This window comes from Mesoplodon densirostris, chromosome 4, assembly GCF_025265405.1.
Source record: "Mesoplodon densirostris isolate mMesDen1 chromosome 4, mMesDen1 primary haplotype, whole genome shotgun sequence".
NCBI lineage: Eukaryota > Metazoa > Chordata > Mammalia > Artiodactyla > Ziphiidae > Mesoplodon > Mesoplodon densirostris.
In genome coordinates this window covers 97,584,600-97,606,787 of record NC_082664.1, presented here as the reverse complement: position 1 = coordinate 97,606,787, position 22,188 = coordinate 97,584,600, and the positions used below count along the sequence as shown (strand labels likewise).

General features: G+C 42.4%; 1 protein-coding gene across 1 annotated transcript in view; it reads left to right on the top strand.

Annotated features, from left to right (window-relative positions):
* The window catches only part of LOC132488133 (A-kinase anchor protein 13-like), a 51,645-nt gene that overhangs the window by 1,828 nt on the left and 27,629 nt on the right, over nucleotides 1–22,188 (top strand). The window contains 2 exon segments of the mRNA XM_060096091.1: nucleotides 19,002–19,069; nucleotides 21,221–21,287. Of these exon segments, the coding sequence (XP_059952074.1) occupies nucleotides 19,002–19,069; nucleotides 21,221–21,287 (135 nt within the window).

Below are 22,188 nucleotides of genomic sequence, written 5' to 3'. Positions count from 1 at the left end.
TCTCCCATTCTGAAGGTTGTCTTTTCATCTTGTTTATGGTTTCCTTTGCTGTGCAAAAACTTTTAAGTTTCGTTAGGTCCCATTTGTTTATTTTTGTCTTGATTTCAATTTCTCTAGGAGGTGGGTCAAAAAGGATCTTGCTGTGATTTATGTCACACAGTGTTCTACCTATGTAATCCTCTAAGAGTTTGATAGTGTCTGGCCTTATATTTAGGTCTTTAATCCATTTTGACTTTATTTTTGTATCCGTGTCAGGGAGTGTTCTAATTTCATTCTTTTACATGTAGCTGTACCGTTTTCCCAACACCAGTTATTGAAGAGGCTGTCTTTTGTCCATTGTATATTCTTGCCTCCTTTATCAAAGATAAGGTGACCATATGTGTGTAGGTTTATCTCTGGGATTTCTATCCTGTTCCATTGATCTATATTTCTGTTTTTGTGCCAGTACCATACTGTCTTGATACCTGTAGCTTTGTAGTATAGTCTGAAGTCAGGGAACCTGATTCCACCAGCTCCGTTTTTCTTTCCCAAGGTCGCTTTAGCTATTCGGAATCTTTTGTGTTTCCATACAAATTGTGAATTTTTTTGTTCTAGTTCTGTGAAAAATGCCATTGCTAATTTGATAGGGATTGCATTGAATCTGTAGATTGCTTTGTGTAGTAGAGTCATTTTCACAATGTTGATTCTTCCAATCCAAGAACATGGTATATCTCTCCATCTGTTTGTATCATCTTTAATTTCTTTCATCAGTGTCTTGTAGTTTTCTGCATACAGGTCTTTTGTCTCCTTAGGTAGGTTTATTCCTAGGTATTTTATTATTTTTGTTGCAATGGTAAATGGGGGTGTTTCCTTAATTTCTCTTTCAGATTTTTCATCATTAGTGTATAGGGATGCGAGAGATTTCTGTACATTTATTTTGTATCCTGCTACTTTACCAAATTCATTGATTAGCTCTAGTAGTTTTCTGGTAACATCTTTAGGATTCTCTATGTATAGTACCACGTCATCTGCAAACAGTGACAATTTAACTTCTTTCACGATTTGGATTCCTTTCTTTTCTTTTTCTTCTCTGATTGCTGTGGCTATAACTTCCAAAACTAGTTGAATAATAGAGGTGAGAATGGGCAACCTTGTTCCTGATTTTATAGTAAATGGTTTCAGTTTTTCACCATTGAGAAGAATGTTGGCTGTGGGTTTGTCATATATGGCCTGTATTATGTTGAGGTAGGTTCCCTCTATGCCTACTTTCTGGAGAGTTTTTATCATAAATAGGTGTTGATTTTTGTCAAAAGCTTTTTCTGCATCTATTGAGATGATTACATGGTTGTTATCCTGTAGTGTATTAATATGATGTATCACATTGATTGATTTGCATATTGAAGAATCCTTGCATTTTGGGGATAAACCCCACTTGATCATGGTGTATGATCCTTTGAATGTGCTGTTGGATTCTATCTGCTTGTGTTTTGTTGAGGATATTTACATCTATATTCATTAATGATATTGGCCTGTAGTTTTCTTTTTTGTGACATCTTTGTCCCGTTTTGGTGTCAGGGTGATGGTGGCCTCATAGATGAGTTGGGGGTTTTCCTCCCTCTGCTATATTTTGGAAGAGTTTGAGAAGGATAGGTGTTAACTCTTCTCTCAGTGTTTGATAGAATTTGCCTGTGAAGCCTCTGGACCTGTTCTTTCGTTTGTTGGAAAATTTTAAATCCCAGTTTCCATTTCACTGCTTGTGATTGATCTATTTATATTTTCTGTTTCTTCCTGGTTCAGTCCGAAGGTTGTGCTTTTCTAAGAATTTGTCCATTTCTTCCAGGTTGTCCATTTTATTGGCATATAGTTGCTTGTAGTAATCTCTCATGATCCTTTGTATTTCTGCAGTGTCAGTTGTTACTTCTCCTTTTTCATTTCTAATTCTGTTGATTTGAGTCTTCTCCCTTTTTTTCTTGATGAGTCTGGCTAATGGTTTATCAATTTTGTTTATATTCTCAAAGAACCAGCTTTTGGATTTATGGAACTTTGCTGTTGTTTCCTTCATTTCTTTCTCATTTATTTCTGATCTGATCTTTATGATTTCTTCCCTTCTGCTAACTTTGGGGTTGTTTTGTTCTTTCTCTAATTGCTTTAGGTGTAAGGTTAGATTGTTTATTTCAGATGTTTCTTGTTTCCTGAGGTAGAATTGTATTGCTATAAACTTCCCTCTTAGAACTGCTTTTGCTGCATCCCATAGGTTTTGGGTTGTCATGTTTTCATTGTCACTTGTTTCTTGGTATTTTTTGATTTCCCCTTTGGTTTCTTCCATAATCTCTTGGTTAATAAGTAGCATATTGTTTAGCCTCCATGTGTCTGTATTTTTTAGATGTTTTCCTGGAATTGATATCTAGTCTTATAGCATTGTGTTTGGAAAAGATATTTGCTATGATTTCAGTGTTCTTAAATTTACCATGGCTTGATTTGTGACCCAAGATATGATCTATCCTGGAGAATGTTCCATGAGCACTTGAGAAGAATGTGTATTCTCTTGTTTTTGGATGGAATGTCCTATCAATATCCATTAAGTCCATCGTGTTTAATGTATCATTTACAGCTTGTTTTTTCTTATTTATTTTCATTTTGGATGATCTGTCCATTGGTAAAAGTGGGGTGTTAAAGTCCCCTACTATGATTGTGTTACTGTCAATGTTCCCTTTTATGGCTGTTAGCATTTGCTTTACATGCTGAGGTGCTCCTATGTTGGGTGCATACATATTTACAATTGTTATATCTTCTTCGTAGGTTGATCCCTTGATCATTATGTAGTGTCCTTCTTTGTCTCTTGTAATAGTCTTTATTTTAAAGTCTATTTAGTCTGATATGGGACTTGCTACTCCAGGTTTCTTTTGATTTCCATTTTCATGGAATATCTTTTTCCATCCCCTCACTTTCAGTCTGTATGTGTCCCTAGGTCTGAAGTGGGTCTCTTGTAGGCAGCATATATATGGGTCTTGTTTTTGTATTCACTCAACCAGTCTGTCTTTGGATTGGAGCATTTAATCCTTTTACATTTAAGGTACTTATCAACATGTATGTTACTATTATGATTTTCTTAATTGTTTTGGGTTTGTTATTGTAGGTCTTTTCCTTCTCTTGTGTTTCCTGCCTAGAGAAGTTCCTTTAGTATTTGTTGTAAACCTGGTTTGGTGGTGCTGAATTCTCCTAACTTTTGCTTGTCTGTAAAGGTTTTAATTTCTCTGTTGAGTCTGAATGACATCCTTGCTGGGTAGGGTAATCTTGGTTGTAGATTTTTCCCTTTCATCACTTTAAATATGTCCTGCCACTCCCTTCTGGCTTGCAGAGCTACTGCTGAAAGGTCAGCTGTTAACCTTGTGGGGGTTCCCTTGTATGTTATTTGTTGCTGTTCCCTTGCTGCTTTTAATATTTTTTCTTTGTATTTAATTTTTGATAGCTTGATTAATATGTGTCTTGACATGTTTCTTCTTGGATTTATCCTGTATGGGACTCTCTGTGCTTCTTGGACTTGATTGACTATTTCCTTTCCCATGTTAGGGAAGTTTTCAACTATGATCTCTTCAAATATTTTCTCAGACTCTTTTTGTGTTCCTTTTCTGGGACCCCTATAATTTGAATGTTGTTTTTTGTTTGTTTGTTTGCTTTTTTTTGTGGTACGCAGGCCTCTCACTGTTGTGGCCTCCCCCGTTGCGGAGCACAGGCTCTGGACGCACAGGCTCAGTGGCCATGGCCCATGGGCCCAGCCGCCCTGCGGCATGTGGGATCTTCCCAGACCGGGGCACGAACCCGTGTCCCCTGTATCGGCAGGCGGACTCCCAACCACTGTGCCACCAGGGAAGCCCAGTTGGTGTGTTTAATGTTGTCCCAGAGGTCTCTGAGACTGTCCTCAATTCTTCTCATTCTTTTTTCTTTATTCTGCTCTGCAGTGGTTCTTTCCACTATTTTCTCTTCTACGTCACTTACCAGTTCTTCTGCCTCAGTTATTCTGCTATTAATTGCGTCTAGAGAATTTTTTATTTCATTTATTGTGTTGTTCATCATTGTTTATTTGCTCTTTAGTTCTTCTAGGTCCTTGTTAAACATTTCTTGTATTTTCCGCATTCTATTTCCAAGATTTTGTATCCTCTTTACTATCATTACTCTGAATTCTTTTTCAGGTAGGCTGCCTATTTCGTCTTCATTTGTTTGTTCTGGTGGGTTTTTACCTTGGTCCTTCATCTGCTGCATATTTCCTTGTCTTGTCATTTTGTTTAATTTACTGTGTTTGGGGTCTCCTTTTTACAGGTTGCAGGGTCTTAGTTTCCATTGTTTTCTGTGTCTGACCCCAGTGGGTGAGGTTGGTTCAGTGGCTTGTGTAGGCTTCCTGGTGGAGGGGACTGATGCCTGTGTTCTGATGGGTGGGGCTGGATCTTGTTTTTCTGGTGGGCAGGGCCACATCTTGTGATGTGTTTTGGGGTGTCTGTGAACTTAGTATGATTTTAGGCTGCATCTTTGCTAGTGGCTGGGCTTGTGTTCCTGTCTTGCTAGTTGAGTGTCATGGGGTGTCCAGCACTGTAATTTGCTGGCCTTTGGGTGGAGCTGGGTCTTAGCGTTGAGATGGAGATCTCTGGGAGAGCTTTCACAGATTGATATTACATGGGGCTGGGATGTCTCTGGTAGTCCAATGTACTGTACTCCGCTCTCCCACCTTAGAGGCTCAGGCCTGACATCAAACCGGAGCACCAAGACCCTGTCAGACACACGGCTCAGAAGGAAGGGGAGAAAAAAAGAAAAAAAATTATTTAAAAAAATAATAATAAAAATTAAAAAAATTAAAAAATTAAAAAAATTTAAAAAAGGAGAGAGCAACCAAACCAATAAACAAATCCACCAGTGATAACAAAAAACTATAGTGAGATAAACATAAAAATCAGGAACAAATCAGTCATAGACAGCAGACCCCAAGTCTGCAGTTGCTCCCAAAGTCTACCGCCTCAATTTTGGGATGATTTGTTGTCCATTCAGGTCTTCCACAGATGCGGGCTATATCAAGTTGATTGTGGGGATTTAATCTGCTGCTTCTAAGGCTGCACGGAGAAATGTCCCTTTTTCTTCTTTGTTCACACAGCTCCTGGGGTTCAGCTTTGGTTTGCCCCAACCTCTGCATGTAGGTCACCCTCAGGCATCTATTCCCACCCATACAGGATGGGATTTAAACAGCGGCTGACTCTGGGGCTCTGGCTCACTTATGCCAGGGTGAAGGAGGGGTACGGTATTTATAATTGTTATGTGGGGCGAGCCTGCGGCAACAAAGGCCAGCGTGACGTGGCAACAGCCTGAGGCGCAGTGTGTGTTCTGCTGGGGGAGTTGTCCCTTGATCATGGGACCTTGGCAGTGGCGGGCCGCACAGGCTCCTGGGGTGGGGGTGGGGGTGTGTGGATAGTGACCTGTGCTTGCACACAGGATTCTTGGTGGCTGCAGCAGCAGTGTTAGCATTTCATGCCCGCCTCTGGGGTCCAAGCTGATAGCCACGGCTTGCGCCCACCTCTGGATCTCATTTAGGTGGTGCTCTGCCTTCTGCGGGCAGACAGGGAAGGAATCCCCTGTCCTTGTGCACCCCGAAACAATGGTCTCTTGCCTCTTAGGCAGTTCCAGGCTTTTTCCCAGACTCCCTCCCGGCTAGCTGTGGCGCACTAGCCCCCTTCAGGCTGTGTTCACCCAGCCAACCCCAGTCCTGTCCCTGGGATCTGACCTCCGAAGACTGAGCCTCAGCTCTCAGCCCCCACCCACCCCAGCAGGTGAGCAGACAAGCCTCTCGGACTGGTGAGTGCTGGTCAGCCCCGATCCTCTGTGCGGGATCTCTCCGCTTTGCTCTCTGCACCCCTGTTCCTGCACTCTCCTCCATGGCTCCAAAGCTTCCCCCCACCGCCACCCCCTGTCTCTGCCAGTGAAGGGGCTTCCTACTGTGCGGAAACTTTTCCTCCTTCTAGCTCTCTCCCAGAGGTGCAGGTCCCATCCCTATTCTTTTGTCTCTGTTTTTTTCTTTTTTCCTACCGAGGTACGTGGGGATTTTCTTGCCTTTTGTGACGTCTGAGGTCTTCTGCCAGCGTTCAGTAGGTGTTCTGTAGGAGTTGTTCCACATGTAGATGTATTTCTGATGTATTTGTGGGGAGGGTGGTGATCTCCGCATCTTACTCCTCCATGTTGAAGGTCCCCCTGCTAGCCAGCTTTTAAAGTTGGCTCCTGATGTAGTTTTTGACCAAGCAGAATAAGGAATACTTTTCATTAAGGAAAAGTTTGGGAGATGAAAGAAAAGACTGGGGAATAAAAATCTAGCTAATTTTTCCAGATGCAGCCTTACCTGATGAAGTGCTAACTGCATTAGGTGAGTCTTTGGTGGCTAGGAAATGTAATTTCTCACAGTTCATCAGCATATGACAATGAATGCTTAACTATCCGGCTAATCAACAACCGATTATCCCATCTGAATTAATAAGGCCTTAAAATGCTTTAATGAATGATATGGGATTTTCTAAAAATTTTCTTATGTGTTTTATGCTTTTGAGAGCAATTTCTGTAATCGTTGCCAAGTCCTTCCCTTGCAAATGAGAAGTTCTTGGAAGTTAGAGACAGTAATCCTTCCAGGGCAACCTTCATAGAACAGTAATTTATTTAAGAAAGTAGATCTATGTATGTCTTCATTGTGCAGGCTCAGTTTCTGAATAGGAGCTGAGTGGTACCCAGTGTGTAATTATGACATGGAGCTGCCTCTGCTTTTGCATTTTTATTTATGCCGACAATGGTGCTTTTGTTGATATTATAACCACAGAGATCATTCTTACTATAAGGAGAGGACTTGAAACAGAGTAAAAGCCCCTAAATAATTTGGCACTCCAAAATAGTTCACTTAAAAAAAAGAGAAAAAATATCTCTTAGCACACCTTCATATGAATCAAAGGAGGCTGTTTTCTGCTTATGGTCTAAGATTGGTAATAATAAATATATACTCTTGATTCTGGTGTGGTGATTCTGGGTGGTGGTGGTGAGGGGGCTGGAAGCAGGACCTTGGTTCTTGTCATCTTTGAAGAAATAATTCAGTAAAGAGACTAAGATTGTGAAACAGATAAAGCACTTATTAGAAGCAAACCACATGGGCAAACTCGAGGAGTGAGTTGCTCCCAATAATGGTGGCTTAGATCGCTTATATGGGGGCAGTCTTATGGGTTTGTCTCTGGCCAACCATCTTGCTTGTGCCCATATTTGGCCCGACTCGGGGTCCTTCCTGGTGGCATACACATCTCTCAGCCAAGATGGATTCCAGCATGAAGGTTTCTGGGGGGTTTGACAGGAGGTGTTGTGGACTGGTGTTTCTTTCTCCCTTTGACCCCTTCGCTAGACTGAGGACCTTCTCTGTGCATGTGCAAGCTGGGAAATGCCCTTGACCACAAGAATGAAAAAAATGTGGTCGATTTGTCTCTCACCCAGTCAAGACCTGATGCTCCTGCTAGTATCTTATCTCGAAGTGTCAACAGGGGACCGGTTGCAGCTGCTCAGCCTGGGGCCCACCTATCTTCTACCTCCTTCTCATGCATCATTACAGTGTTCTGTCTTAAACGTGTGCCAACATGTCAGCAGTTGTTCATCTCAAGATGGGCAGGCATGGAGAGGACCCAGAAAGTGGTGAAATGAATGCTGTTCATTTTCTTTTGGGCATAATTGACTTGCAAGTGACAATCGTTGAGCTGAATCCTGAGGAGAAAAGACTAATGAGGGATGTCATTATAGGTGTTTCAACTGTACAGTTGCACAGGTCCGATGCTTAGAAGGGCCTTGAACTTCGTTTAATGTTCTTCTGTCACCAACTTGAAAATCTTAAAAGTTTTGAAGGAGGCTTTGCATTTTCATTTTGCATTGGGCCCTCACATTGAGTAGCCGGTCCTGGGACTAATCTAAGGTCATTTAGCTAAAAAGTGAAAAGGCTAGTGCCCTTCCCATGCTACTACCCTTTACTGCTAAGTATACAAGAAGAGTTCCAACCTATTTTGCACATACTCTGAAAGTCTTATGTGTTATGGGTTATGTAGCTGATTGGTATCTTTCCTAATGGGGCTGAATTCAGGACTCTCCGTTTTTACAAATGAGGTAAGTGGGGCTCAGGGAGGTTAAATACCACAGTCAGTGGTGGTGCCTGATTTCTGATTTTCTTTTTCTGATTCCTGGGTCCATACACACAAGAAATGTGCTAACGCAATCATCAGAACAAGTATTCAGCATCACTATTCAGGCTCCTGTGTGATCCAGAACTTCCTCTCCTCCCTGTTCTGTGTCCTCACACTATTGCAAGCTAGTTGAGTTGTTAAAGCAACTCACGCTAAATTGACCACAAATGAATGTATTACCCTCTTCTTGCTCACAGTGAATTTTATTTTCCTCTCCTAACCCAAAGGAAGCATTTTCATGGTGGATGTTTCAGACACTGTGGCAGGAAGGAAAGAGGGAGGGAAGGTTCAGAACCTCCAGACCTCTCAGATCCCAGCACAGAGCTGAGATTGCATGTCTTGGCCCTCAGTGCTGGGAACATAGTCCCAGACGGGCTGCAGAATCAAAAATTTGTTTAGCAGGTTTCAATACATACCTGAACCCAGGCCATTGCTGTGTTTCTTTTAAATAAATAAACAAATAGATAGATAGATAGATAGATATAAAAAAACACACAACATGAACATCACCTACCCTCCAAAATGCAATTATACATGCCTATAAATCAGAAATGAAACCACTTAAGTTTCTTCAAACCACAAAATACGATGCATTGTTTTAGGATAAGAAAATAGCAAATGAGCCAGCAGCTCAAGACTCTCCTGCCTCCAAGCTTCCCTGCAGGTGAACTTCAATTGTCTTACCCACTTCCTCCCTCCTAGGGACCAGGCCAGCTTCAGTTTGCAGTTGTATTTAGCCGTGATTTGGCTAGTTTCCGACTCAGTGGCTGCCACTCACCCCTCATAAGGAGGTTTTGTTCACTGAAGGACTTTCTTTCCACTGTGCAGGATTATCACTTCAGTTTTATTTTAGAGCCCCAGGAGATAAGAGCATGGCTACGGGGCCCTGGGAGAAAGCCCCTGCTGGAGACTGATTCCCTAGTGGTCTGGCCTAAAGTCTGACCAGGGGATTGTTCAGAACAGTTTATTGATTACTTTTAGTCCTTCCTAGGGTCTGGGCTCCAGAGAGTCTCCTGGAAGGATTCATTTGTTTTGATTGATTTTTCAAAAGCATTTTTAAAAAAAGATATTTTCCTGGAAACATTTAGCCTTACCTTCTTGATGAATATGTTTCCGGTTCAGTAGTACCCAGATTTGCCTGGCGTATGCTTTATTGTTCTCCCGAGAATTGAGGGCGGGTACCTTCTCACAATGGTCCCAAGAGAGAAGGCACACTTTACACTTGGAGATCTGAGCCCTCAGCGCCAAAATGCTGGCAGGTCACCAAGAGCAGAGTCACTTTCTGCCCTTTTCAGTGGGACAGTGAAAAGGGCATTTCTCTGAGAGATCGTCATTGATGGCATAATGGAAGAAACATGATAAAAGGGAGCTGTTACCAAAGGATAAACGGCTCATCCTAGCCTCAGAGACTCTCAGTGGATGAGGCGTTGAGGAATTAGAAAGTGCAGGCCCTTCTTAACCGGTAGGATTCCAGAGGTCAAAGGAACCCTGGACTTTTGAAGTTTGCAGAGCAGAGAGTAAGTGAGGAGTGAATAGAATCCAGGAAGATGGGATACAGGCTCCAACAGGTTGGAATAGAAGGCAACGGATGAGCAGGTCTGGGGGTAGGTTTGGTAGGCAAGATCCATCCAGGATGTGGATTCTGGTGCTACTACTGGACTACTCTCCATTGGTTAATGGTGTTCTGGCATAATTGCACTTAGCCTAGTTAAATCCTTTCACACGTTGTATGTCAAGAGGTACTTTGATTAGCAGAGCTTTTGAATATGCAACTTGCAAGTAAAGAGTTGAGAAGTCATATTTTCTTTAGTTTGTGTACTCTTCAGGAATGGTGTATGTTTGTGTGTGTGTGTATGCACGTGCGTGCTTTTTGGATTTGAACTGAGAAAAGATACTGAATTTACGCAGAACTAGAGAACCATTCAGAAAGAAAAAAAAGCCCTGGAGTGGGGAGCACTGTTTCCTTAAACCCTAGTGGAGGTGGATGAAAACCCTAGAAGGGAGAGTAGTTCTACCTTGACCAAGGCTCAGCCATTCTCCAGCTCAGGCCTGCTTCCTGCTTTTGGCACAATTGCTGCCTTTGCTGTCATGGGCCTCCGTGTACTTGTCATCATCTCCAGTTTGCACGTGGCCCAGGTAAGCTTCACTAAGGGGAAGTAACCAGCCTGAGGCCCCATGGTAAGTGATTACTCGAGGAGGAGACCCCAGGTCTCCACCCCACAGTTCCAGAATGTCCCCCTCCTTAGGGTCTGCTCTCACTGGGAAATTCCCCAGAAATGCACACAGTGCAAACACACAGCTTATTAAAGACCATCATCATCGTGTTAAATTTTCTATTTTCTCCACATTTCCCCCATCACCTCACGTTTTCTGTTTTTTTTTTTTTAATCTTTTAAAATTTGGGTTTGTTTTTTTGGCCACGCTCTGCGGCATGCAGGATTCTAGTTCCCCGAACAGGGATCAAACCTGCGCCCCCTGCAGTGGAAGCATGGAGTCTTAACCCCTGGACCACCAGCGAGGTCCTTCACAATTTCAGTAACCATTTCAGTCCAGGGAAAGTTGAGTTCCTTTTTAGTCTGGGGAACTACATCTCTGTGATGGATGCTTCATTTTTTCCTCAGGAGCATTTTTTGCTCATTCTTTTCCCCTTTGGATATGTATCCATCCAGACCCTGTAGCAGTATTGTCTTGACCATCCTCAAGAACGACCTGAGAGGGGAGCTAATTTGTGGGAATTTTCTGACGGCAAATGTCATTCTCTTGTTAGAAACTCTCATTCTCCAGGTGAAGAGTGGCTGACCGACTCACTGACGGGTGAGAAGCCAAGAAACAACAAAGGTGGATGGAAGGGGGCTGGGTCTGCTGCTTCTGCCCTCAGACACACCTCCACCCTGCATTTATTGTAACCTGAAGGAGCAGAGTGTAACCTTCCTGTGTCTCAGGAGGTGAGGTGATCTCATGGCACTGCCTCAGCCTCCTGTGGCTCACATGCTGTTCTTTCCAGGGGGCCTGAGGTGGAGGAAGCAAGAGGCTGTGTTTGCAGTTGTGAAAGAATACCTTTCTCTTGTTCTTTTTCTTAAAAATATTCTTAGGAAAGCAGTGTTCTATTCAGCTTGACATGATGCTAAAAGCTTTTCCTTGGAAGACAATAGCTGTTCTCAGAAAAAAAGATTTACACGGAGTCCCGAGGGTGTAATGAGCTACCCCACGGCACCTGCCTCGGGTTGGGAGTTGTCACTTGTAAGTGGTTTTAAATTAAAACGGAATGGAAAAATACACAGTTACAGAATTCCCCTTTTGGCTTCTTTGCGAATCATTTTCCATCCTCTCTGGCCTTTGTCTGTTTCTGAGACACCTGATCAGGTATGAAGAACAGAGCTTTCCCGTGGCGAGAGGGTGAAGGGACAGTAGTGATCCAAGGAAAACAGAAAGCCAAAGTGGAAACCGCTCACTCCTGGGAATTCCTCTTTCTTTTATGCCCCCACCCCCAGAGGCACGTGGAGCCAAGTATTATTAAGGGATCATTGAATTCTAGAGCTTAAACATCCGTGAAGACTATGGAGTCCAGATTCCTCAATTGCTAGTGAGGGATTGAAGGTCAGGAGCATGAACTGACCTGTCTCGGTCGCCTTGCTGATTGATGGCAGATGGGGTGCTAGACCTCAGACCTCTCGTCTCCTGGTTAAATCATGTGTTTCTCTTTTTTTTGTAAAGCACTGCTTCTGAGAAATGTTAGAACTAAACAAAAAAAAGAATTACAAGAGTATGAAAAGACCTCTCTATGGAAATTTTTAATAAAAGGATTTAGAATTAGAAAAACTGAATTGTACCCTTTTCTTGTTTTGAGATTTCCATCTCTTCAGGCAACCAGGGCTAGGAACCATGGTAGATATTAGGAATACAGAGATGAATAGTATGTGATTCTAGTCATTGAGACACCCATGATTGACATTGCGTGTGTGCGTGTATTTGTGTGTGACAGTCATGTTAACGGGTCATTATGGTACAGCAAGTTATACCAGAAAAAAGTTCAGCGGTAGCACAGAAAAGAGAGCATTTGTCTTCATGGTAGAATCAAAGGGGAACTGGTAACCACGAGGGGAACTGGTAACCACGAGGGGAAGCTGTGTAAGTCCCATGTGCACAATGATCCTATATTGACAGCTTTGCTTTCAGAGAAACCTCAGTGGAGAATCCCAAAACCATTTAAAGAACTATTTGAATCTTTCTTCAGAAAACATGAAAGGGGGAGTATGTAAAACCCATTGAAACCATCGTAAATTCATCTTTCCTCCTCCTCTATCTTACTGTTATCCATCTGCACACACAAATAGTGGTTCACAGTAATCCCACCTTTTTTCAGTACAACCCCTCAGAGCTATGACATTTAGACCAGTTGAGTACCTCCTTTTTATTTCCCATTTTGGCCCAGTCACTCCAAGAAAAGGAAGGTTAAGAATTCTTTCTCCTTCCAAGGCTGGTTAGAGGGGATGGGAAAAACTGTAAAACCTTACAGTTGAATAGGTTTGCTTATACCCAATCACGTAGTTTACTCTTACAAAGTTTTTACGTAATATACCATTTTGTCCTTATAGTTCCCCTGTGAGTTGAGGAAGAGTGTAATTATGACGCCCATTTTATAATGATGAAACTGAGATTCAGTGCCAATGCCATATGATCTTCTTCTTGAAGTCAGACTGCTACGTGCAGAGAAATGGAGGAGTGTCTTTTCAAGTAGGAAAATAGCTTTTGCAGAGACGGGGAGACCTGGAAATGATGCTGTGAACATCTCAGGGTGCCAGGACTACAGGATGGTAGATTGATTATAGGGTCAGACCATAAGGTGGGAAAGGTAATTTGGGCTGAGTGGTGAAGAACCTTATTTTTCATGTTACTTTGTCCTGAAGGCAGTGATGAGCTAACAGGATGTTATTAAAAGCAGAGAAATGACAAGATCAGATTTGTTTTGGAGGAAGATTTTATGGCAGTAATGTGGGGGAAGTCTGGAGTGAGAACACGGTGACATGTTGCCCAGCACAGAGGAGTTCTTAAGTGCTTAGCCCCTAGATTCAGACTCACTGGGGTTCTAATCTTGACTCTGCCATTTAGCAGCTTCATGACCTTGGGAAAGATGCTTCAATACTCCACACCTAGGTTTCCCCATTTATAAATTGCAGATAACAGTAGTACCTTCTTCATGGGGCAATCTGAAGCTTGTAGAGGACTTAGAACAGTGCCTGGCACATAGCTGATTCACTTTGTTACACAGCAGAAACTAATACAACACTGTAAGACAATTATACTCCAATAAAGGTGTTTAAAAAAAGAAAAAAATGATAACAACTGTTAGTCCTCTATCTGGACGATTTGGTTCCCAAGGAAGATAAGTCTATGGAAATGGGAGGGAAGTGTCTAAATATAGGTGACATGTCTAAGTTACAAGGGAGAGGTCTTGGCGATTGATTGGGCGTATGGATAAAGGGGAAGGAGTTGAAGTATTTCTCCTTTGGGTGATGGGTGCACGGTTTCATGCCAACAGAAGAATATATGAGAGAGTAAGACTGTGGTGGACGGATACTGAGTTCAGTTTCGGGAATGTTCATTTCCAGAGGCCTGCAAATTATATAAGAACTCAGGCTAAACATAATTATAAAGCCAATATCCTATAAAATATAATCTATTTCAGAGGGAAATAAAACAAAGTTTGCATTACCTGAATAATTTTCTCAATTAACAAGGATACTAAAAATTGACTCTAAGTGGTTACTGTAGCAGAAACATGTAATATATTGCATCAGAATCAATGCCAAACCTTCTGTCCTATAAATATGTTCATGAGATATAACAATTTATATCTTTTTAAGGGAATTAACTGTTTCCAGAGTGTTTACATGTGATTAACTGTTCCACACAACAACTCTGAGGTAAAGAAAAAAAAAGAATTGCGTTTATGGTCTTCAATTTTCGATGATAAAATTGAGGCCCTAAAAATTCCTATGGTTAGTAAGAGTAAAGCTCAGATTTATCCCCAAACTCTCTGAATCTTAAGCCTCATAATCCTAACCCCCAAATTCTATGACCTCTTTCAGCTGTGTAGTAATGAGAGCAAATCCTTTATCTTCGAGATGCAATTCCCTATATGTAAAAATATTTCTTTATACGACAAGTAATACGTTCTAGGCTTCTCCAATGTGTGAGTACACATGTGGTCATGTTAGTATTAATAACCCTTGCAATTGTAGTAAAATCTAAATCTTACTGCCTCTGCAAGACCCTGCATGCCCCTCTGTTTTGTATCTTACCCCTTTACCACTTTGTACCCTCAACCACACTAATCTTCTTTCTATTCCTTGAACATAGCAACTTTATTATATCCCCTGGGCCTCTGCATTTTCTGTTCCCTCGAGTGGAATACTTGTCTTCCATAACTTGGCATGGTTGATTTCTTCTTGTCGTATATTATCCTAGCTCAGATTGAGGAAGCCTTCCCGGGTCACCATATGTAATGTTCCCTCACTCAGAACCTCATTATCACATACGTTGTTCTGTTTTCTTCATAACCCCTATTACTGGGCTCCATGAGGGCACAGATTATATGCTGTATTTTTTCACTCTTGTATCTCTGGGAACGAACAGTTCCTGCGCAAAACTGGTGCACACTCAATATTTATTGAGCAAATAAATGAAAACTTTGCATCTATTCTTGCTTCTACTCACAATCAGGGCCTTTAAACCTCTCTTGAAAAGTTACTTCTTTCCTAGGTATCTCTTGGGGTACCCACGCGTAGCCTCAATTGTACTCATAAAGTAGCCATTGGTTACAGTCACCCTTATGGGCCAGTCCATTCTTCCCTGACGCTTAGGCTTCTTTTGGTGGTTGTCTGCTGTCCTTGCAGCTACTAAAAGGACTCTTGCTACTGCCATTGCTGGGTTTTCAGAGAGTTGCTGGATTTCACGTAAAGACGGGGTGCGGGGGGGGGGGATGGATTAGCATTCTCCAAAACCCTGTACCACACCTCAGTGTTGCTTGGCACCAAAGCTCCCTAAGTTTCCGATGAAAGAAGCTCCTTTTTCACAGCCTGGGCAGGGACCAGATGACAACCCATGTCTCCGTTCCGATGTTTTTCTCTCTCAGAGTCCCTGCAACTAAGACATGAAAACCTAACCCAAACTCCTCACTTGTCTTCTAGCCTCAGATGCAAAGGCTTCTCTACCTACCAACACATGCTCTCAAGTGTGGGTCACCACCAACCTGCCAGTTCCCAAAATAGTCAAACTCAGATTACCAGGCTGTGCTAACCAGATTGTACTCTGATTCATATATTTCATGGAAGCCTCACAACATGACCATGAATTTGTTATTAAAATTACCTATCATTTTAATATAACAGGACAATACATTTTCTTGTTTATGGATACTTAACGTGTATAGAAAAAGTATAAAACCGTGCTGAAAAAAGATAACACCAGATTCAAAGTAGTGATTCTGTCTGAAGATGGAGGAGCAGAAAGGGAAATGGGTTTTAAATCTTTGGGGGAGTTTGTATTTCTTAAAGAAAAAGAGTTCTAGGGAAAATACAACCAAAAGTTAACAACGTTTAAATCTGGATGGGTAGGTACCTGAGTCTGTCCTATTATTTTTTGAGCGTCTCCAACTATATTCGTAATTCATGAGTCTTCCTACCCATGAACATGATATACCTCTCCATTTATTTAGGCCTTATTTAATTTTTCCCTTTAGTGTTACGCAGTGTTTAGTGTAAACTTCTTATAGGTAATCTTTAGATGTATCCCATGTATTTCACTTTTTATTTATTTATTTATTTGGTTGTGTGGGGTCTTAGTTGCAACACGTGGCCTCCTTAGTTGCAGCAGGCAGGCTCCTTAGTTGCGGCTCATGGGCTCCTTAGTTGTAGGTCACCGGCTCCTTAGTTATGGCACGCAAACTCTTAGTTGCAGCATGCATGTGGGATCTAGTTTCCAGACCAGGGATCGAACCCAGGCCCCCTGCATTGGGAGCAAGGGGTCTTTTTTTCTTTTGAATTTTATTTTATTTATTTTTTATACAGCAGGTTCTTATTAGTTATCCATTTTATACATATTAGTGTATACATGTCAGTCCCAATCTCCCAATTCATCACACCACCACCACCCCCCCGCCACTTTCCCCCCTTGGTGTCCATGCGTTTGTTCTCTACATGTGTATCTCTATTTCTGCCCTGCAGACTGGTTCGTCTGTACCATTTTTCTAGGTTCCACATATATGCATTAATATACGATGTTTGTTTTTCTCTTTCTGACTTACTTCACTCTTAACGACAGTCTCTAGATTCATCCACCTCTCTACAAATGATCCAGTTTCGTTCCTTTTTATGGCTGAGTAATATTCCATTGTATATATGTACCACATCTTCTTTATCCATTCGTCTGTCGATGGGCATTTAGATTGCGTCCATGACCTGGCTATTTGTAAACAGTGCTGCAATGAGCATTGGGGGGAGCACGGGGTCTTAACCATTGTGCCACCAGGGAAGTCCCCCATGTATTTCACTTTCTGATGCTATGGTAAATGATCATTTTTAAATTTCATTTTTTTATTGCTAGTATATGAAAATACAATTGATTTTTGTGTTATCAACTTTGAGTCCCATGACTTTGCTGTAATTTTTACTTCTAGTAGCTTTTCTCGTGTTTCTTTCTTTTTCTTTCTTAATTTTAGCAAATAACTTATGCAAGTTGTCTGTGGATAAAGACAGGAATTTTTGCTTGTTTGTTTTACATGTTGTATCTTTTTCTTTTTTTTGCCTTATAATACTACCCAGGAACTCTTAACATAATATTGAATAGAAGTGGTAAGAGGAGATACTATTTACCCTGTTTTTGATTTCCCCGGAGAGTCTCTCATGCTGCCGTTGGTAAATGGATGTCTCTTCTGATGGTTTAACATCAGAAAAATGACCAGACAGTGAATTTCACTTGGGGTGGAGCTAGAAGAGCTTAGCTAGATAGAAGGCTTGGTAGGCCTGAGAGTAAAAGGCCCAGAATACTTCACCCCACCCCACTTCCAGACAAGTTCCCGCTCTGGGCCATCCTGTCAACAAAAGTAGAGTTGTTCCCTATCACCTCTTTTATGGAAATAGCTTCAGCCGAGATTTCTCCAGTTGGAACTTTCCCTAACCATGCCCTGAAGGATGGGTCTGTCCTAGTGATAATTCAGATGACTAAGTTGAAAACTCTTCTGCAACATGAACCTTATAGAACAATCTAGTGGATTTACTTGGAAAATTATCTCTTTCTTCAAGAGATGTAGCCTAAGGAGTCTTATAGGATCACAGAGAAAAGGAACTTGGGGAAAGATGTGGTACTTCCTTTCATTTTATAGGTCTGAGGAAACTGAGGCCTATAGAGAAGGAACTTGCCTAGAGTAACATTAACTAATTAGGAGAGCCAGGACCTAAATCACGTTTAGTGTGATGGTTGTTCTTCTAGTACTCCTTTTAGTGTTGATAAGATATTTGACATACTGTAACGTAGGTTGTGTCAGGGCACTTGGCTTTTGGATAAAATAGACATAAGATCTCAAACAGACGTTTGAGTAGGTGGCATGAGCCAGGCATTATGCTAGGGAGACCTAATTAAGGATTTGGCAGTAGATGAAGGGACCCTGCCCTAGAGGAGCACTCAGTGGAGGAGAAAACCATAAGATTATCCAACGCATTGTGACTGGTGGTGTTAGGGAAGAGACCTGTGAACCGAGTAGGCATTGAGGAAGGAATGGGGAAAAGCCTCTGGGGTCTGGGGTTCTGGCAGTCTCCATTCTAGTATCCTCGTAATCCGTACGTAGGAACCAGGCATCCTGGCCCATGATTCGTGGGTTACCATAGGCAGGACCTATGGTGCTTCCTGAATCCGGGTGTGAAGCGTTGCCTGATGGGTGGTATCTGTTGATTTTCTCAGGCAGTCCTTTCCTGGAGAGATGCTTGACCTCTGACCTCCTGGCACAGTTCTGCTTTATGACTTCGTAGCAGCAGTAGCAGCTGATGATGACCTTTGTGAGGCACAGAGTGGGGGGTTTTACATAAGTGGCCCTTGTGGGTCAAGGAGTGAGAAATAAGAGTTGAAATAAGTTCGTGTCCTTGGAGGATTATGGGCTGTGCTCCATCTTTCTGGAAATGTCCGTTCATCTTCAGGAAGTCTCCTACCTCCTCTCGAGTGAGGGCTCCCAGAGGTACTGTATTAGGGTGGTTCTGATGACCTTTCTTTGGCGGCTCTTGACTCGCTCGGGGTGTTGCAAAAAGTTCAGGGTAGTTAGGTTTCCAAGTCAAAGGACATAAATAGGTAGATTTTCAGATTCACATTCCACCTTTGACACAGCCATACAGATTTCACAGCCCCTGTGTTAAGGGGCTGTATTTATGTATTATTTGTGGGTGTTATTAAACGTATATGTAAATACATATCATTTATGTATTATTTGTGACTTAGACTTACATATTGACAGCAGACGCTTTCACTTTAGTTTTGTAGCCTCTCTGCTTCCTGCCCGAGAAGATTCCGATTTCTAGTTTTTATGAATCAGAAATCACATCTGCTCTTGTTTCTCCTCCTCCAAATGACATCGCACGCCTGCTTCCTAGAAGAGGGCTGCAGTCTGTAATTTCGGCTAGTCACATTCTGACCTGTGAGCGACTTCACCTGGCAGTCTGCCGGTTGCTGTGGCAGTGGAAAAATCAGTCTGGGGGATCTGTTTGCTGTGTATTAATGTCACCTGGGGTTTTGCTCTCTTTTCAGGTTGCAGTGCTTTTGTCCACAAAGGCTGTAGAGAAAGTCTGGCCTCCTGTGCAAAGGTCAAAATGAAGGTAAGACATTTCTGGCTAAACCAATAAGATCTTCAGAGATGGGAGATTTGGGGTTGTAGTTTTTGTTTATTTTCATCATTTGGTACCTACTTTGAGACTAAAATAACCAAAAATGATTTTTCTCTTCTTAACGCACTCGGGAATTTGTGGCTTTTGGAAGGTAAAATGCTTTCAGAGCTTCTCCATGTTAAATGCACATTTCTCTGTGATTTTAATCTGTGTCGCCGTTGAAGTGGTTTTCTTCTTAACTGTGTCTGCAGACCTCCTCTGCCTTTCACACGCCTGGCTTCCTTCTTCAGGACCATGAGGGCAGCAGGTGGAAATCAGGGGCTCTGACACGCTGATGGGCTGGGGAGTGTCAGGGTTAAACGGGCCTGTCTGGCAGCACTTTTCTCCACAGGCTCGTGTGGATCACATGACAGGAGCAGGAAGTGTATGATGGTACGTGCTCTTGAGTATGCAGCTGTGTGCTAACAGGCACTGCATATCAGAGCCCTTAAAGAAAGAGTACGGGGCTGGGGGCAGATGGGTGTTTAGGTGGCCTGTGTGGTTTTCAGTGTTGTAGTCACTCATAAATGTCTTTGTTCCTTGTCAGAAGAGTGCTCTCCAGCTCCATCTACACAGATGCTCAGCATGCTGTGTGCTTCCAGTAACCAAACGCATTTATCTAGTGCAGTGGCCTCAAACTGGAGTGTGCATTAGAATCACCTGGGGGCTTGTTATAAGGTGACAGTGGGCCCCACTCCCAGAGCTTCCAATTTGGCGGGTGGGGAGGGGGCAGGAACTTGCCTTTCTAATAAGTTCCTAGATGATGCTAATGCTGCTAGTCCGAGGACCACACTTTGAGAAGCACTGAACTCTAGTGTAAAGATGACAGACCTCTGTACCCCAGATCTTATTCAGTCCATGGACATAAATTTTGTTTGGCTCATGGAGTAATTTTTTTTTTTATTTGAGTTAGTGTATTTATTGAAAAATCGTATTTCACACCAGTTTGGATTTCCAATTTCTCCTGAAGAAATGGAAGATCTCACAGCCCTGGTATTTCCCCTTACCCAGCATTCCCAATTCCCACCTTGCTCTTTTTCTTTTTTTCCATAGTACTACTTATCACCTTCTTAGGGTCTACTTAACAACTGTATTTATTGTATTCCATTTACTTTTAATGATCTGTACTTTCCCCCCACTAGAATGTAAGCACTCAACTTGCCAAGTGATCCATCAATAGCTCCTAAGCACGTAGAACAGTATCTGGCCTGTAGTTCCTTAAATGTTGGAGAGGTGGGTGGTGGGTGATAATCCACTGGGGCTGAGTGACTGCTGCCTCCTCTAGACAAGATATACAAGCCCCAGCCTGCCACTCCCCCCCTCCTCCAACTCGCCTCTGTCCTTTGTTACCTGCCCGACCCCACAGGCATTGGAGTTTGTGATCTCTGGTAAGACTGCTGTTACTGTGAATGTGCTATAGAGAAGGAGAATGATAGGGATACAGCATATCCCATAGAAAAGAATGTAACCTGAAAGGGGGAGTTCCATTTTAAATGGACCCTTTTTCACTAATGATTTATCTCAGACTAATTGCTTCAGTCTGTAATTTCTCACACAGTGTCTCTGTTCCATGCTACAACAAAAGTCTTAAAATTAGCACTTTACCTAAGAATTATTTCACACCGTATAAATCCGAGTCACTGGAGAAATAGAAACAAAAAGGGCACAGATGCCGCTCTTAAGGAATCAGCATTCTGGTGGGGAAGATGGACAAGCAGACGATGACCATAAGTAAGGAAAAAACTAGGCGGGGGCACATGCGGGATTCTAAGGGGTGCCAGTCACTGCCTCGGGTGAGGAGAAGAAAGAAGCTAACAGATGGCTCTACCAAGGAGGGATTATCTTGAAATAGAAGAATGTCATGCCTGTGAAGGTGAAGAGAGCATTCCAGGCAGAAGAGACGGCATTTGCAGGATCAGAGTGCTTGGCGGGTTCAGAGGGGAGCCAGAGTGGGTGGCTTATCTAGGACTAGGGTGCTGAGGACCACTGGCAGGAATAGAGCAGGGAAGTAGGAGCAGCTGGCTTCCTGCTCTAGGCCTCTTGAAACTTGACAGAAGATAAATTGTAAATGCAGGGTTCACTCAGGCTTTCTTTTCCTTTCAGCAGCCCAAAGGGAGCCTTCAAGCACATGACACATCTTCGCTGCCCACGGTCATTATGAGAAACAAGTGTAAGTAGCTCGGCCCACGTCTCATGATTCCTTTTCGCCTCTCTGGTTCAGGACTTACCCATACTTCTGTAGTATTTACTTGTTATTCTTAAGCAAGATTTGAATACCTATTTTGAATACTTAGAGAAGGCTGCAGTTTCATTGACCAAAAGCTTACCATTCTACCATCAAGCTCTCTGGAAGGTTCTAGAATAGTGTGTGTCTTCGCTTAAAAGGCAGCACCTTAGCCCTGTGTGTCTTGAAATTTCTCTTGCGTGAGTCGACAGTGAAACTCGCTTTTCGCAGCGTTACAGTTGCATCAGATGAGATCTTGCTGATAAACTTCTTGACAAACTGTGGAGTTATGAAAATCTTTTTTTCCCCAAGGACTTCAGTGGTACACAAATTGGGTAAATCACACCTCTCCCATTCACATCAACCTGTCTTCTCCAGTCTGTGCAAAGCTTCACTTTGGTTTTACTTAATATTTTCCCCATTTCATTCTTCATTCCCTATCTCATTCCTTTCCCCCCCTCAGCACGCACTGCAGTATACTTCATGTAAACCTCTCTAATCTGCCGTATCTTTAGACACATGTGTACCTCTGGAAATATCTCTTATGGTTTTGTGCGTTAAATGTAAATTAGATGATAGGACTTGCTTATCCATTCTGCTGGGGTTTTTTCCACTCAATATGGTTTTGAGATCTATGCGTGTTACTATAGGTAAGCTATTGTCTCAGATCGCTGCATGGTGTTCTTTCAAAAATATACACCACATTATAATTATCAGTTCCCCCAAAGCGGTTGTCTGAGTTGTTTCCAACCCCTGTCATAAAGATGCAGTGATGAATATCACCTAAATTTGCTCTGTGGGAGCCCATGTGAAACTTAGCCTCAGGCTGTGTTTTTCAAAGGGTAGA